Source organism: Pinus tabuliformis, chromosome 9 (genome assembly GCF_031772625.1).
Source record: "Pinus tabuliformis cultivar Carrire ecotype Pingquan chromosome 9, CPIR1, whole genome shotgun sequence".
Lineage (NCBI taxonomy): Eukaryota > Viridiplantae > Streptophyta > Pinopsida > Pinales > Pinaceae > Pinus > Pinus tabuliformis.
The window spans coordinates 1,961,025,611-1,961,040,188 of record NC_142307.1 but is presented as its reverse complement, the minus strand read 5'-3'; the positions used below and the strand labels follow the sequence as shown (position 1 = coordinate 1,961,040,188).

General features: G+C 35.1%; 1 protein-coding gene across 5 annotated transcripts in view; it reads right to left on the bottom strand.

The window, feature by feature from the left end:
* Window positions 1–284: 284 nt before the first annotated feature.
* LOC149156835 (ras-related protein RABC1-like) overlaps window positions 285–14,578 on the bottom strand; it is a 385,206-nt gene continuing 370,912 nt past the window's right edge. For 3 of the 5 annotated variants that reach the window (XM_089445298.1, XM_089445296.1, XM_089445299.1), the window contains one exon: window positions 285–702. In XM_089445298.1, coding sequence (XP_089301424.1) covers window positions 598–702 — 105 coding nt within the window. In that variant the 3' untranslated portion in view covers window positions 285–597. Of the gene's footprint in view, window positions 703–962; window positions 1,225–14,578 lie in introns of those variants that run through there. The other 2 variants (XM_089445297.1, XM_089445300.1) reach the window with 1 other exon arrangement.

Here is a 14,578-nt window from a genome sequence, read left to right as displayed (position 1 = left end):
TTATTATAATAATGTTACTAGTGCATAAAGTAAATCAAATACAAAACATTGTTATTGTTTTTCTAATGTAATAACATAACATTATGCTTACTTTAGTATAATGCTAACATTACATCTCTCTTCTCCGTAGCATTGAGTAAATTTTTGGATACCTTCATTTTATGAAGAACGAAAACGCTTGGAACTAAATGATAAACGCCGAATAGAGATATTATGTTATCTGTTTAAATTGGAAGGCATAACAAATATTTCACCATCATGATTGTTTACATAACAGGCAAGAGTGAACTCAAATTCCACGACCGGGCCCAAACTTGCAGCATTATAAATTGTAATGTAAAGTGTTATTGTTTATTCTACAGAGAATGAGTGTAGCATTGATATTAATGAAGATTTGAGGGTTGAGAAAACAGAAACCATAGAAATTGAAAAAATAAAGATAACATAACCATTCACCCTTCATTTTTCTTTCTTCATAAGGCAATCTGATATAAACAAGTCTTCTATTGTTCTTTTAATTGTCATGCAATTTTATTATATTCCTAAAAAGAATCCAACAAATCATTTTACAAAAAAAAAATATAATATGGGTACAAATCAACAATAAGCATAACTGCATCTTTCAGTATTTTGTTCCTGACTTAAAGTGATTCTCCTTGTCCCACTTGCATTATTTGCCAACAGGTTTGGAGTCCCCAAAATCTGTAGTAAATGCAAATAAAAATTAAATCAGAACAGAAAATTTGAAAATTCATGAAATTATCTTAGTTACTATACTTGGAAACTAAATTAATTTGATATCATACAATGAAATATTGAATAGTATCTTATTATCATCCCCAAGAAGATGGCCTATAGTGCTATAATGATAACTAACACCGATTTTATAATAGGACGTTGCATGCTTAAGCGTAGCAGTATAATGAGTTTGAAATTAATAACATCAAAGGATAAGAGAGGAATAAAATCACAAAATGCATGAAGTACATTTATTTTATGAATACATTATAATGGATTAGAATGTTTTATTGCTCTGTTTATTCTATTCAAATTTATTATTCTCCTGAGAAGTTTCAAAAGAAACCTTCCCATAACTTAGGGATACATTTTTGGTATAAATTAACAACAGTTATAGCTACAGGTGTCACAAGGTTGTTCCAGTGTATAAATGGTACTGCTTCTTCCACATGCACTATCTACCAGTAGGCTTGGAGTATCCAAAATCTGTAATAAATGCAAATCAAGTGACCTTGAAATCAAAGTTCAATGGTGGAACTTCAAAATATTAATCACAAATTACTTCAATTACTTTCCTTCATTGCAAATATTCATCCTAATAGAAATGATAATTTTCAATTACTTTCCTTCATTGCAAATATTCATCCTAATAGAAATGATAATAAGAAATATCCATATCTTGTAAACATAGCAGACTTTCAAGTATTCTAGATTAGTCATAAGAAATATTTTTTCAGATGGAAATCTAAATGCCAGTGAAACAAGGGTAAAGTGCCCAATATTGCGATAAATGCAATAGGGCATGCAAGCAAATTTCATGTAAACATTTATGATGATGAGTTATCAGGTCTTATGATCTTATCCATATCTCTTTTCAGCACTTTAATGTCTGCCTTATTAAGCCTCGTTTTTGTATTGAATAGACACTGAAATAGATAATAACTATGAGAGGTCATCCCTTTCGTTAAATAAATGAAATCTAGCTTGCCAACATTGTTTCGGGGGAAAAGCTACATCAATGGTGGGCGCAAACGGAATCGGCAAAAGATTCCAGTGTGGCTGTGGTAACCATCCTGAAATGGGGAATCAACTCCTTAATCCTCTCTCTATATATATAATGAAAGAGAACAAAGTCATCGAAAAAATGTACAAAGTAGAGATTATACTTTTTTGACTTCATCAATTATATATATTAATTTCTGTGTTTTCCAAAACTTTCTTCCGATATACATATATATATATAAAGTTTTGGGAAAAATGTAGAAATTAGAGATTATACTGTTTTGACCAGTTATAATTCATATTCAAGATTCTGAATCGTCATAGAATCATATACAAACAAAATTCTGAATTAAAATGTCTGATTTTCGAATAATAAAGTATTAAATTTAAAAAAAACTCAGAATCTTACCTTTATGTTTTTTAAATTATATGTCAAATTTAGGAATGAAAAATCCCATCATAATTTCATAAGTTATAATCATAATCATGGAAAGCAGGGTTCTCGACCTGAAAAATAAGATTTTGCATTAAAAAATTCAGCAAATGAGAGTGCTGTCATCCCAAATCCTCTCTTGAAAGTTGAAATGCCTGTTGTTACGTTGTGACTGTCACTGTGCTAATGTTCTCCAAATTACTATGAACGTTAGTGCTGTTAGGTCATAACCTCTCACAGTTTACAAATAAAACTGAAAATTGATGTAGAGGTTTAGGTTTTCTGTGGTTTAAGTTTACTAATTGTATTTGTGGGCTCCTCCCACATCTTCTTTCCTGCTATATACTTTCATTTTCGCATGAGGCTTTGCTTTTTTTCTTTTTTCCATTTTATTGGCATTTTGTTCACAAAGGAATGGTTTCCTCATCCTAGAAACAGATCCATCACATCCATAATTGTTTTCATTTATAGGAGATGGTTTCAAATCAGCTTGGAGATTCTATTTCGGTGATTTGGAACCTTCCCTAGGCAATTTTGGATATGTATTTGCGGCTGTAGCAACAACCATGTGAATAGTAAAGGTAATTCCAAAGAAAAAATTTGGAGGTAGCTATTTGTGATCTAAAACAATTTAAAGGTACTAGGAGCAGAGAAAATTGAATTGGCTTATCTAAATCCTTTGTGGGAGACAATGGCTAGAGATTTTGTTGTCGCTGCTACAACACCTTCCGAATTCTGGCCTACATTCAAATTTTGGAGCCTCCCATTGGTCTTGTGAACTGTCCTTTTGAGTGGTTGAAGTTGTTCCGTGCTCATTCTCTAAGTTTTCCTAAGCTTACAAGTTCCTTTCGAAAGAAGCCTGAAGTGTCCTCTTTTGCTAAAGGCAGCGTTGGCACACCTTTAAGAGGTAGCTCCAATGCACTCTTTTGAATTAGTTGATCCTATTTGTTATTAGAACATGTGTTGAACACATTCTCATGCCATAGCATACCTTTTGGTTGTGACTTGACACTTGTGTCGTAAAGGTGTATCTTAAGTGTCACACTTGGAGATAAGTATCTTTTAAATGTCGTTTCATTGTATGCATGCTTGTTTTGGATACTATGTATCTTCCTATCATGTGTAGGGTTGTATATGCATGTGTGATCATGTTTAAGACTTGTTATATGCTCTCACTTCTCTCATTGATCTCACACTTAGTTAATTTTGGAGATCTCCATTGTCATCACCACTTGCACAACTCATGAGCACATTCAACTTCTAACCAAGTGATGAGTGCATTGCGCATTCCTAAGCCTCATTGATGAGACCCTTATCTCTTGGACTTGCACATTGTGCCCACCTAGAGGACAACCTCCTTCACTGTACATTGTGTTGTAGCATTTTTGGTTTTGATAAGATAGAATATTTCAAAAAATGTTAAGTTAAGATATGGACATAACATAGTGAATAAAATGCTAGTGAAAAAATATATTTTTGATGATAATGTCCATATCAAAGAAAATGTTAGATTAGATGCTCTAAAAAATCAAGGCAAAAAGAAAATGTTAGGTAGAAAGAAAACAAATAAACTCTGAAAGTAAGCAAGTCTAAATGCCCTCTGTTTCAGCAAAATAATGGTTGTGTGCAGCTTGTCTAAATGCCACAACTCATGACAGTCAAATAGTTTAATCTTGACTGCTTCATGCTTTAAATTTGATGTTACAGTTAGAGAATAAAGATCTTGCCAAACTATTTAATCTTGACAGATCAGTAGTTAGGTAGAGAATAATAAGGTGCTCATCAGTTTAATCTAAGCCCTTGGAAGTTACAAGGATAGAATTAGATAGTTTGCTTTTACTAAAAGAAGAAGGGAAAAGGGTTGGCTAGTTTAAATGCACCCATTAAGTGAAGGAAAAATGATAGGAAAAGTAAAGGGTAAGTAGAGAAAGGCTGCAGAAGTTTAATGGTTGATTGGACAAAATGAAAATTTATCATGTTTCTATGCTCATGAGGCAATTACATAAGGAAAATGAAAGTCTACAACATCAATTAATTAACCTCCCTCATCCTTATTCATTCATATATTCACTAAATTTCCCCTTCATACATTCATATTCACTCATTTTTCATAAAAACCCCTTTTCCTATGGTAAAAATCCTTTTTACCTAGGAAAAGTAAAAACTCCATGTTAAACCCCCTTTTACCCTAAAAACCCACAAAGATATGCTTTCCCTAAGTATTAATGTATATATGAAAAGCAAAAACCCATCAAAAGCATTATACTTAGTTGAATTTCTCTTTCCGATCGTATTTTATATTAATACTAACATATATTATTAAATCCTTGAAAAAAAATTCCTTTCTCGTATTATTAACTCCTTTTATTAAATATCCGAAAACCCTTAGTTTTATAAAAAACTATGTATTTCATATAAATATCGCATCGGCGGGATCACAAGTCCTTCATATAAATAACCCTCCCCGCATTGCGAACTCCGATTGCGATATACAATGGGAAGTCCGGACCCGACATCATTATATATCATAATATATTGCATTTCGCATCCGCCCTCCATCGCAGTCCCGCTTATAGCATAACCCTCCATGTATTGTGATCCCCGACTGCGATATGGAAGCCCAGACCCGATGCATATATATATTACATATTACCGCCATATCGCATCTGGCCTCATCGCACATCCCATCCGACATATATACCTCCCACCACTGTGATTTCCGATATCCGATGGAAGCTCGAACCCGACCGAATATATGTTGCAGTTTACCACCATATCGCATCCGCCCCTTATCGCATTCCTTTGTGATAGGCCTACCCCCGCCTAACTCCAATTACGATATCCGATTTGAACCCGGACTCGATATCATTATCCGCCAGAGTTAATACAAATTCAAGTCCACCCATATGCGTTTTGTGAAGGTTTTCTGTGTTAAATCGTTTTTTCCGATTTAAACGCAGAAATGACCCGAAACTCCATTTAAACTGTTAATCACTGTTTTAAACCATAATTAAGCTATTCCCTCCATAATTAATCCCTCTGTACTCTTTCCACCACTGTTCATCTTTGCCCGATAGTTCAAAGGTTAACTGCTTTTCCCCTTTTAACGCATAAAAAGGCCATTTTTGCTCTATTTTGCCTATTTTACACAGTGCAGCCTCCATAATGCCTTTGCGGCCATTAAACCATGGTTTCACCCTCCGATATGCCCCGAACTCCTTCCGATATCCTTTGAAAACTCAAAAAATCCATCACGACCTCCTCTGTCACCATGTTTTTCTTAATAGCTTCTATATTTTGCAGGTGAAGATTGTTGTTCCAGGTATACAAACAAAAAGCCTGCATAATAGTTTGAAGACAAATATGAGCGATTTACTGTGAAAAACACAGTGAAAACCCCAAATGCACAGTAAAGGTAGAAAGGAGCACAATAAAGGTCACTCAGCAGGTCAAAGCATATTAAACGTAGTTTAAAGCAGTATCAGGTAAAAAGGTTAAATGAAAAAACAACGATCGTAGAGGATACAAACAACAAGTAGCATAAAGGGCAAAATATCCTACAAAATGCCAGCACAACCTAAATAAAGGGGACAACAAGAAGCAGTTCAAACAGTTGCCCCTGTCTTCTTGCCATGAAGATCTTTCTTTTCCTAAAAGTCTTAATCAGTTTTAGGGATATTTTCCTAGTTTCATTATTGTATAAATAACTCTCTTCTCGAGTTGTAAATGGTTCGGAGTTCAAGATTCATAGTTCATTGCTTGTAAAGTCTTGATTGTTAATGCTACTTTGAACCTGGGAGCCACATTTGAAGGAAGATTTTGCTGACACTTGATGTAATCGGTCTTTCTGGAACCTTAATACAAAGCAAAGGATTTTGAATATGGTCTTGCACAATTTGTGTTATCCTGTAAGTTTTTCCAGTTTTCAATCATTATGTTATTTCTTCATATGCTTATGACTTACAGAGATATCTAGGTAGGAACAATTAGAGTTTCAATTGATTCCTATAAGCTCTTGAAGTGATCATCTATTAAGAGAATGGATTAATGCAACTGTCTGTGTAGTTAATCCCCTCTAATTAATAAATCATCACCATCTCGTGTAAACTTAAGTATACTGCCTTGAATCTTTTGAACGTAGTTCAGAAGGTTTTCCCACTTATGATTGTTCTGTTTTACAGTCTGGAAACTGTGATAATCATATTTTTTGTTGTCTTCTACTCACCACTATTTTGATCTATATCACTGTGTAATGCTTTATAGCAGCCCTTTGTTGAAGTATTAATATACCCCAAAGGATTAATTTCTTCAATTCTACATCTGTCTTCATTCATTGGTCTTCCAAAACTAAAACCAAAAACCCCAAAAACAAATTATTTTAGATGCTCTGGCATTGGTAGCCTGACCTACTACTATCTCAGAGGTACAACATCAGACTGGTGCCATTGCCAGGGATTCGAATTTCATTAAAGTTTCCCTTGGGACAACGATATTCATTCATTCTTCTCCTTTAAAGGTGATTAAAGGTTTAGAAAGGTTAAAATCATTCACCTTGGCGACTCCACACTCCCAAGCTGGCACCTTATAAACATACCAGATCTCGTTCAGAAGCTGACATAGTTAAACCTCTGTCAGATCCTAAAAGGCTTTTGAGAAAAGCCAGTTCTAAAAGGGGACACCACCGATCATCTTCTTCTTCCTCTTCAATCCTACAATCTGAAGAAGTAGAATCATTTGACCCCTATAGTAATATCCCATCTGATCCTGATTACTCCCATTTATCGCCTAGGGTTGCTGAACTTCAAAATAGAGGAGTTGATTTTAATTCAGCATACCTTATTCATTCATTAGAATCTCATTCAATACCCACATTACCACCAGGATCACCTAAAACTGAATCTGAGTTGGGTGTTAATCTACCAGAATATAAACACATAGATTTCATATCCCCTACCACCTATCCATTTCCTTCCATCTTTGACCGACTTGAAGCTTCTTCTAAACAATCTGAGGAAACCTTTTCTATATACACCAATCCTCTCTTTGAAAGAAAAGAAGGTATTCCTCTACAAGTCCCAAAGCTAGTTCTTAAGACTCCTTTGAAGTCTTTCAGGAGATCTCCTCCTCCTTCACCTCCAACTAGTTTATCTGCCCCTAAATCACCATCTTCTTTCTCTACTTCTTCTACATCCTCTACATCCACACAAACACCTCATACTCCACCTAGACAACCTCATACACCTCAAGCACCTCATACACCACCTGCTATCATGGCTTTCCGACCAATTGTACAGGCCAGATATGCTGCCTTAGTCTTACCTAATAACCTTGATGCATTCCCAGTTGGGTATTTAAAATACCTTCCCAAGTACAATGGAGAAACTGGTCCCTCAGCTAAGGACCATCTTCAAGCTTTCCTAGATTTTGCAGACAATATGAATATTGAGCAAGAGAATGTTTATATGAGATTGTTTGTACAGTCACTTGAAGGAAATGTGAGGATTTGGTTTAGGCAGTTACCAATAGCTTCCATTAGAAATTGGGAAGAGCTTACAACCATATTTAAAAATCAGTGGGGTGTCAAAAACGATCCTCTTTACTTCCTCACAGAATTTGAAGAGCTTAAAAGGAACTTCGGTGAACCAATTTCAGATTTTATCAAGAGATTCAATAAACTCTATCACAAAATGCCTGCTGATTGTAAACCTCCTGTAGCAGCAACTACGTCTAGATTTTCTAAAGCTTTCAATGATGACTTTGTTGTTATGCTACATGAGAGAACTCCAAGAACTCCTGAAGATATGCAAACAAACACTATAGAAGTAGAAGCAAATAGGGCGGCCTCAACTTCTTTGAAACTTAAGGAAGAAAAGGCCCAAAGGAAACTCAAATCTATTCAAGAAACCTCTAGTTCCTCTAAGACTAAATCAGTAGACTCAAAAATAGATGAAATAACATCTCTTCTTAGAAACCTATCAAATAGGATTTCAAAGATTGAGACCCAACCTAGGACAATACAACAAACAGTTACTAGGGCTCAAAACCAAAATCAAGGTTAGTATAAAAGAAACCAACCATTACAAATTCTTCAGAGACCTACCAATGATCAACAGGTTCCTACTCCTCTATTAATAGATGACCAACAACTTGATGATAATACTATGACAATTACTGAAGATATTAATAGTATGGATTCTTCTTCCAATCAAACAGTCATTGTTCCTCTCTCACAACAGAATCAGGTTCAAGAAGATCAGGAAGTTGCACAGCTATCTAAGCATCATGCTTTTTCTGAATTTTTAATTGCACAATTAAATAAGAGGTATGATCTTAGGCCTAGGCCTAGTCTTGGGAGACCTCCAAAGGAAGCTCCAGTGATTGAACCACGTACCAAAATTGCTGAAGCTCAAACAACTCTTATTCAGCCATTAGATTAGTTAATTGATACTTCCCAAGCTGATAAAAAACATTTTGACTGCATTTAATGTTGAAAAAGAATTGGAGAGGGTTAAGATCCCAATTCCATTGTCAGAACTTTCTAAAAACCCTGGTTACAAAAGCCAAGTCACTAAATGGATTCAAAATACCTCGGTTGATGCAGAAGGTGATGTCATAAGTCTACAAGATGAAAAACCAGCAGTGGTCTTTGGCCCTAGTTCAAACATGATAGATGAGATAGTGCCTCCTTTCTATGTAACTCTTAAAACAAATGACTCCATGTTATACAATTGTATGCTTGATTCAGAAGCATCACGCAACCTTATGCCTAAATCCATCATGGACCATTTGAAACTCGATATCACTAAATCCTACCATGACCTGTACACCTTTGATTCCAAAAGGGTGCCCTGTTTAGGATTGATCAAGGATCTAGTGGTTACCCTTGCCCAAATTCCATTGAAAAGTATAGTGCTTGATATTGTTGTTACAGATATCCCTCCCAAGTTTGGAATGCTCCTTTCTAGGTCATGTTGTGCCAAACTAGGAGGAACTCTACAGATAGATATGTCATATGCTACTATTCCTATTTTTGGAGGAAAGCAATTAAGATTATATAGAGAAGTAAGATTTGCACATACTGTTTGTAAGGTTGACCAGCCAAGGAACCATCCAATTTATGCAATATATCAAGACTATGGTTGTTTTCAACTCACTTCAAAACAACATAAAACTCAAGTTAAAATCGAAGAGGTAGTTGAAAGTCCTGAACCAAACCAAACTGATATTTGGAAACTATTTTTTGATGGCTCTTGCACAAAAGATGGAGCAGGAGTTGGAGTTGTTTTAATTTCACCTGGAAAGGAAAATATAATCCAATCATGTAAATTAGATTTTGAAGTTACTAATAATGTTGTTGAATACGAAGCTTTCCTTTTTAGGATTGTAGTTAGCCAAAAGCTTAAAAGATCAGAACTTAAGTGTTTTTACCGATTTTGAACTTATTGTTAACAAAGTAAAGAATGTTTGCCAGACCAAGCACCCTAGACTTAGGTCCTACAGAAATGAGGTTGGGATTCAGTGGAAAACTTATTTGATGCTTTTAATTTGACTCATATTCCCAAAGATTAGAATATTCATGCAGATGCTTTAGCTATCTCTGCTAGTGCTTTTAAAATCCCTGATCATACCGATGTACTTTATCAAATACAAGTCAAATATAGGCCATCTATCCCAGATAATCTCAAACATTAGTAAATATTTGAAGATGATGAATAGCTGAAATCATTTCTGCAGGTAGTAGATGATTTCTCATTTCCGTAAATTGATGGAGATAGAGCTGAAATAAATGAAAACGCAGAAGGAAATGATACTTCAGATTTTAAAGCCCAGATTGCTAATCACGACGTTATCCAATTATCTAATAATTTTATCCAAAGGGACTCATTCCTTTAGAAAAATTATTCGATCAAAATGATGTTTTCCAAAACCCGCAGTCTATTTCTTCAGAAGATGATGTGGAAGATATTAAAGTTGGAACTATTGAAGATATTAAAAACATCAAATTTTGCGCATCTCTGGACCCAGAAATCAAAGCTCAATATTTTAAATTACTACAAAATTATAAGGACGTTTTTGCCTGGACTTACACTGATTTAAAAACCTATGATACATCGTTAATACAACACAAGATTCCTCTGAAGCCAGAAGCAAAACCGTATCAACAGAAGCTTAAAAGGATAAATCCAACGCTTCTACCAACTGTAGAAAGAGAAATTAAGAAAATGTTAAATGCCCAATTCATCCTCCCTCTTAGATATTCTAATTGGGTTGAAAATCTGGTTCCTGTTAGAAAGAAAAATGGAGAAATAAGACTTTGCGTGGATTTTAGAAATCTGAACAAGGCATCATTAAAAGATAATTATCCTTTGCCCAAAATAGACCAGTTATTGCAAATGGTTTCAGGAGCACAAATACTTTCTATGCTTGATGGTTTTTCAGGTTATAATCAGGTGAACGTTGATACAGCAAATAAAGAAAAAACAACTTTTACTACACCCTGGGGTACATTCATGTACGCAAGGATGCCATTTGGCTTAATTCTGGAGCAACATTTCAGAGAGCTATGGACATCACTTTTATGGGTCAGGTAAATAGATTTGTGGTTATTTATCTTGATGACATAATTGTTTTTTCTAAATCTGATCAAAAACATTTAAAGCACTTGATGAAGGTTTTTGACAGGTGTAGAAAATTTGGAATATCACTGAACCCAAAGAAGTCCTTATTTGCTGTTAAAGAAGGAAAATTGTTGGGCCATATAATTTCAAAGGAGGGCATAGTAATTGACCCTAAACAAGTATATGCCATAGAAACATTGACCTTGCCTAGAAATAGAAAGGAGATTCAAGCTTTTATGGGCAAGATTAATTTTCTAAGGAGATTCATTCCAAATTATGCAGAGATAGTGAAGGATATAATAGACATGCTCCGAAAGGATCATGAAGTCAAATGGACTCCTTCTTCTAGGCATGCATTTGAACAAATAAAAAGGGCTATCTCTGAAGCTCCCACCTTAGCCAGCCCCGATTATAATAAGCCATTTAGTATTTTCTCTTTTGCCTCTGAAAGATTCCCATGACCAACCCATAGCCTTTTTCAGCAAGGTTATGAGAGATGTTGAGCTAAAGTATGACATCATTGAAAAGCAAGCCTATGCCCTTATTCAAGCCCCGAAATCATTCAGAATGTATGTCTTACATTCACCTATTACTGCTTATGTCCCTAATAGTGTTGTGAAAATTGTCTTAACCCAACCAGACACTGATGGGAAGAGAGATAGATGGATCACTCAAATTCTGGAGTTTGATCTAACTATCAAGACTACCAAGCTAGTAAAAGGTCAAGGATTAGCTAAGCTTCTAGCTGAATCCAATTGCAAAGTACTTGGAATCAATTCTGTTTTGGAAATACAAGGGAAGAATACACAAGAACCTTCTGTCCTTGCAGAAGGGGAGAATCCACAAGAACCTTCCCTTCATCCTAGAAGAGAGAATCCACAAGAACCTCTACCTTCAGAGCAGATCAATCCTATACACATTGATGAAAAATATTTGTTGTCAAACTGGTATCAAGACACTGTTAATTTCTTGATCAATTTTGAGTGTCCAGCATCGTTCTCCAAGACCCAGTGTAAAACTCTTAAGTCAAAATCAGTCAAGTACTGCATTATTAATGCAAATTTATACTGGAAAGATCCACTCAACATTTTGTTATTATGTTTAACAGAATCTGAAACTGAAGGAATCATTGATTAGTTTCATACAGGATTTTGTGGGGGGCACTATGCTTGGAGAGCAACAGCATACAAGATTCTAAAGGGAGGATTTTTTGGCCCACATTGTTTTTACAAGTAGGGGCAAAGGTAAGAGGTCGTGTTCCTTGCCAAATGTTTGCTAGAAAACAGAAATTAGCAGCTCTTCCACTTATTCCATCAATAGTTTCAACACCTTTTTCTCAATGGGGATTAGATTTTGTTGGAGAAATTCATCCCACTTCAGGTAATCAGCATAGATGGATCCTCACTGCAACATATTATTTTACTAAATGGGTGGAAGCAATTCTAGTAAGAAATGCTACTGATGCAGTAGTAATTAAGTTTATTGAGGAGAATATCTTAGCTAGATTTGGTTGCCCAACTCAAATTGTCACTGATAATGCAACAACTTTTTCTAGTGTTAAAATGATTGACTTTTGCCAGAAATATCAGATTCTGTTACATCATTCAACTCCATATTACCCTCAGGGTAATGGCCTTGCAAAATCATCAAACAAGAGTTTGGTAAAGGTAATAAAAAAGACACTAGCTGATCATAAGAAGAGCTGGGATTCACATTTGATTTATGCAGTATGGGCAAACAAAATTACTCCAAAGAGATCAACTGGCAAATCTCCATTTCAATTAGTCTATGGGAAAGATGCAATCTTCCCTACCAATTTGGCTTTCCCTGTTTTAAAATTTCTGCAGGATGCAACAGATGAACTTGATGATTTTTCTAGAAGAATAAATCAGATTATTGAGCTTAATGAAAACAAAGATGAAGTTCAATACAAATTGTAGAAATATCAGAATAAGATGAAGGTCTTTGATAGAAGAGCCAAGGAAAGGGACATTAGCGAAGGTGATCTAGTTCTAAGATGGGATGCGAGGAGAGAAGAGAAAGGAAAGCATGGAAAATTCGACAATCTGTGGTTTGGACCTTTAGCAATTGCTGAAGTAAAGGGTAACAACACTTTTGTGCTGCAGAATCTTGAGGGGCTATATTCCACTTATCCTGTAAATGGAAGGTTTCTCAAACATTACATTCAGTACTAAGAAGTTGAAATAATTTTCATTGTAAATACTCTGGTTTTCTTTCCCTTTCCAAGATGTCAGTGTGATATTTTTTACAGCAAGGACTCCATAGCCCGAGGACAAGGCACATGGATCTGCAGGTTCTCTACATTCTACAAAAGAAAGCAGCCCCCAGATGGAGCCAATGTTGTAGCATTTTTGGTTTTGATAAGATAGAATATTTCAAAAAATGTTAAGTTAGGATATGGACATAACATAGTGAAAAGATATATTTTTGATGATAATGCCCATATCAAAGAAAATGTCACATCAGATGCTCTAAAAAATCAAGGCAAAAAGAAAATGTTAGGTAGAAAAAAAAACAAATAAACTTTGAAAGTGAGCAAGTCTAAATGCCACTACTCTGTTTCAGCGAAATAATGGTTGTGTGCAGCGTGTCTAAATGCCACAACTCATGACAGTCAAACAGTTTAATCTTGACTGCTTCATGCTTTAAATTTGATGTTATAGTTAGAGAATAAAGATCTTGCCAAACTGTTTAATCTTGACAAATCAGTAGTTAGGTAGAGAATAATAAGGTGCTCATTAGTTTAATCTGAGCCCTTGGAAGTTATAAAGGTAGAATTAGATTGTTTTTGCTAAAAAAAAGAAGGGAAAATGGTTTGCTAGTTTAAATGCACCCATTAAGTGAAGGAAAAAATGATAGGATAAGTAAAGGGTAAGTAGAGAAAGGTTGCAGAAGTTTAATGGTTGATTGAACAAAATGAAAATTTATCATGTTTCTATGCTCATGAGGCAATTACACAAGGAAAATGAAGGTCTACAACATCAATTAATTAACCTCCTTCATCCTTATTCATTCATATATTCACTAAATTTCCCCTTCATACATTCATAATCACTCATTTTTCATAAAAACCCCTTTTCCTATGGTAAAAATCCTTTTTACCTAGGAAAGTAAAAACCCCATGTTAAATCCCCTTTTACCCTAAAAACCCACAAAGAGATGCTTTCCCTAAGTATTAATGTATATATGAAAAGCAAAAACCCATGAAAAGCATTATACTTAGTTGAATTTCTCTTTCCGATCATATTTTATATTAATACTAACATATATTACTAAATCCTTGAAAAAAAATCCCTTTCCCGTATTATTAACTCCTTTTATTAAATATTCGAAAACCCTTAGTTTTATAAAAAACTATGTATTTCATATAAATATCGCATCGGGGGGATCGCAAGTCCTTCATATAAATAACCCTCCCCACATTGTGAACTCCGATTGCGATATACAAATGGGAAGTTCGGACCTAAGATCATTATATATCATAATATATTGCATTTCGCATCCGCCCTCCATTGCAGTCCCGCTTATATCATAACCCTCCATGTATTGTGATCCCCGACTACAATATGGAAGCCCGGACCCCACTGGATATATGTTGCAGTTTACCGGCATATCGCAACTGCCCCTTATCGCATTCCTTTGCGATAAGCCTACCCCCGCCTAACTCCGATTGCGATATCCGATTTGAACCTGGACCCGATATCATTATCTGCCAGAGTTAATACAAATTCAAGTCCGCCCATATGCGTTTTGTGAAGGTTTTCTG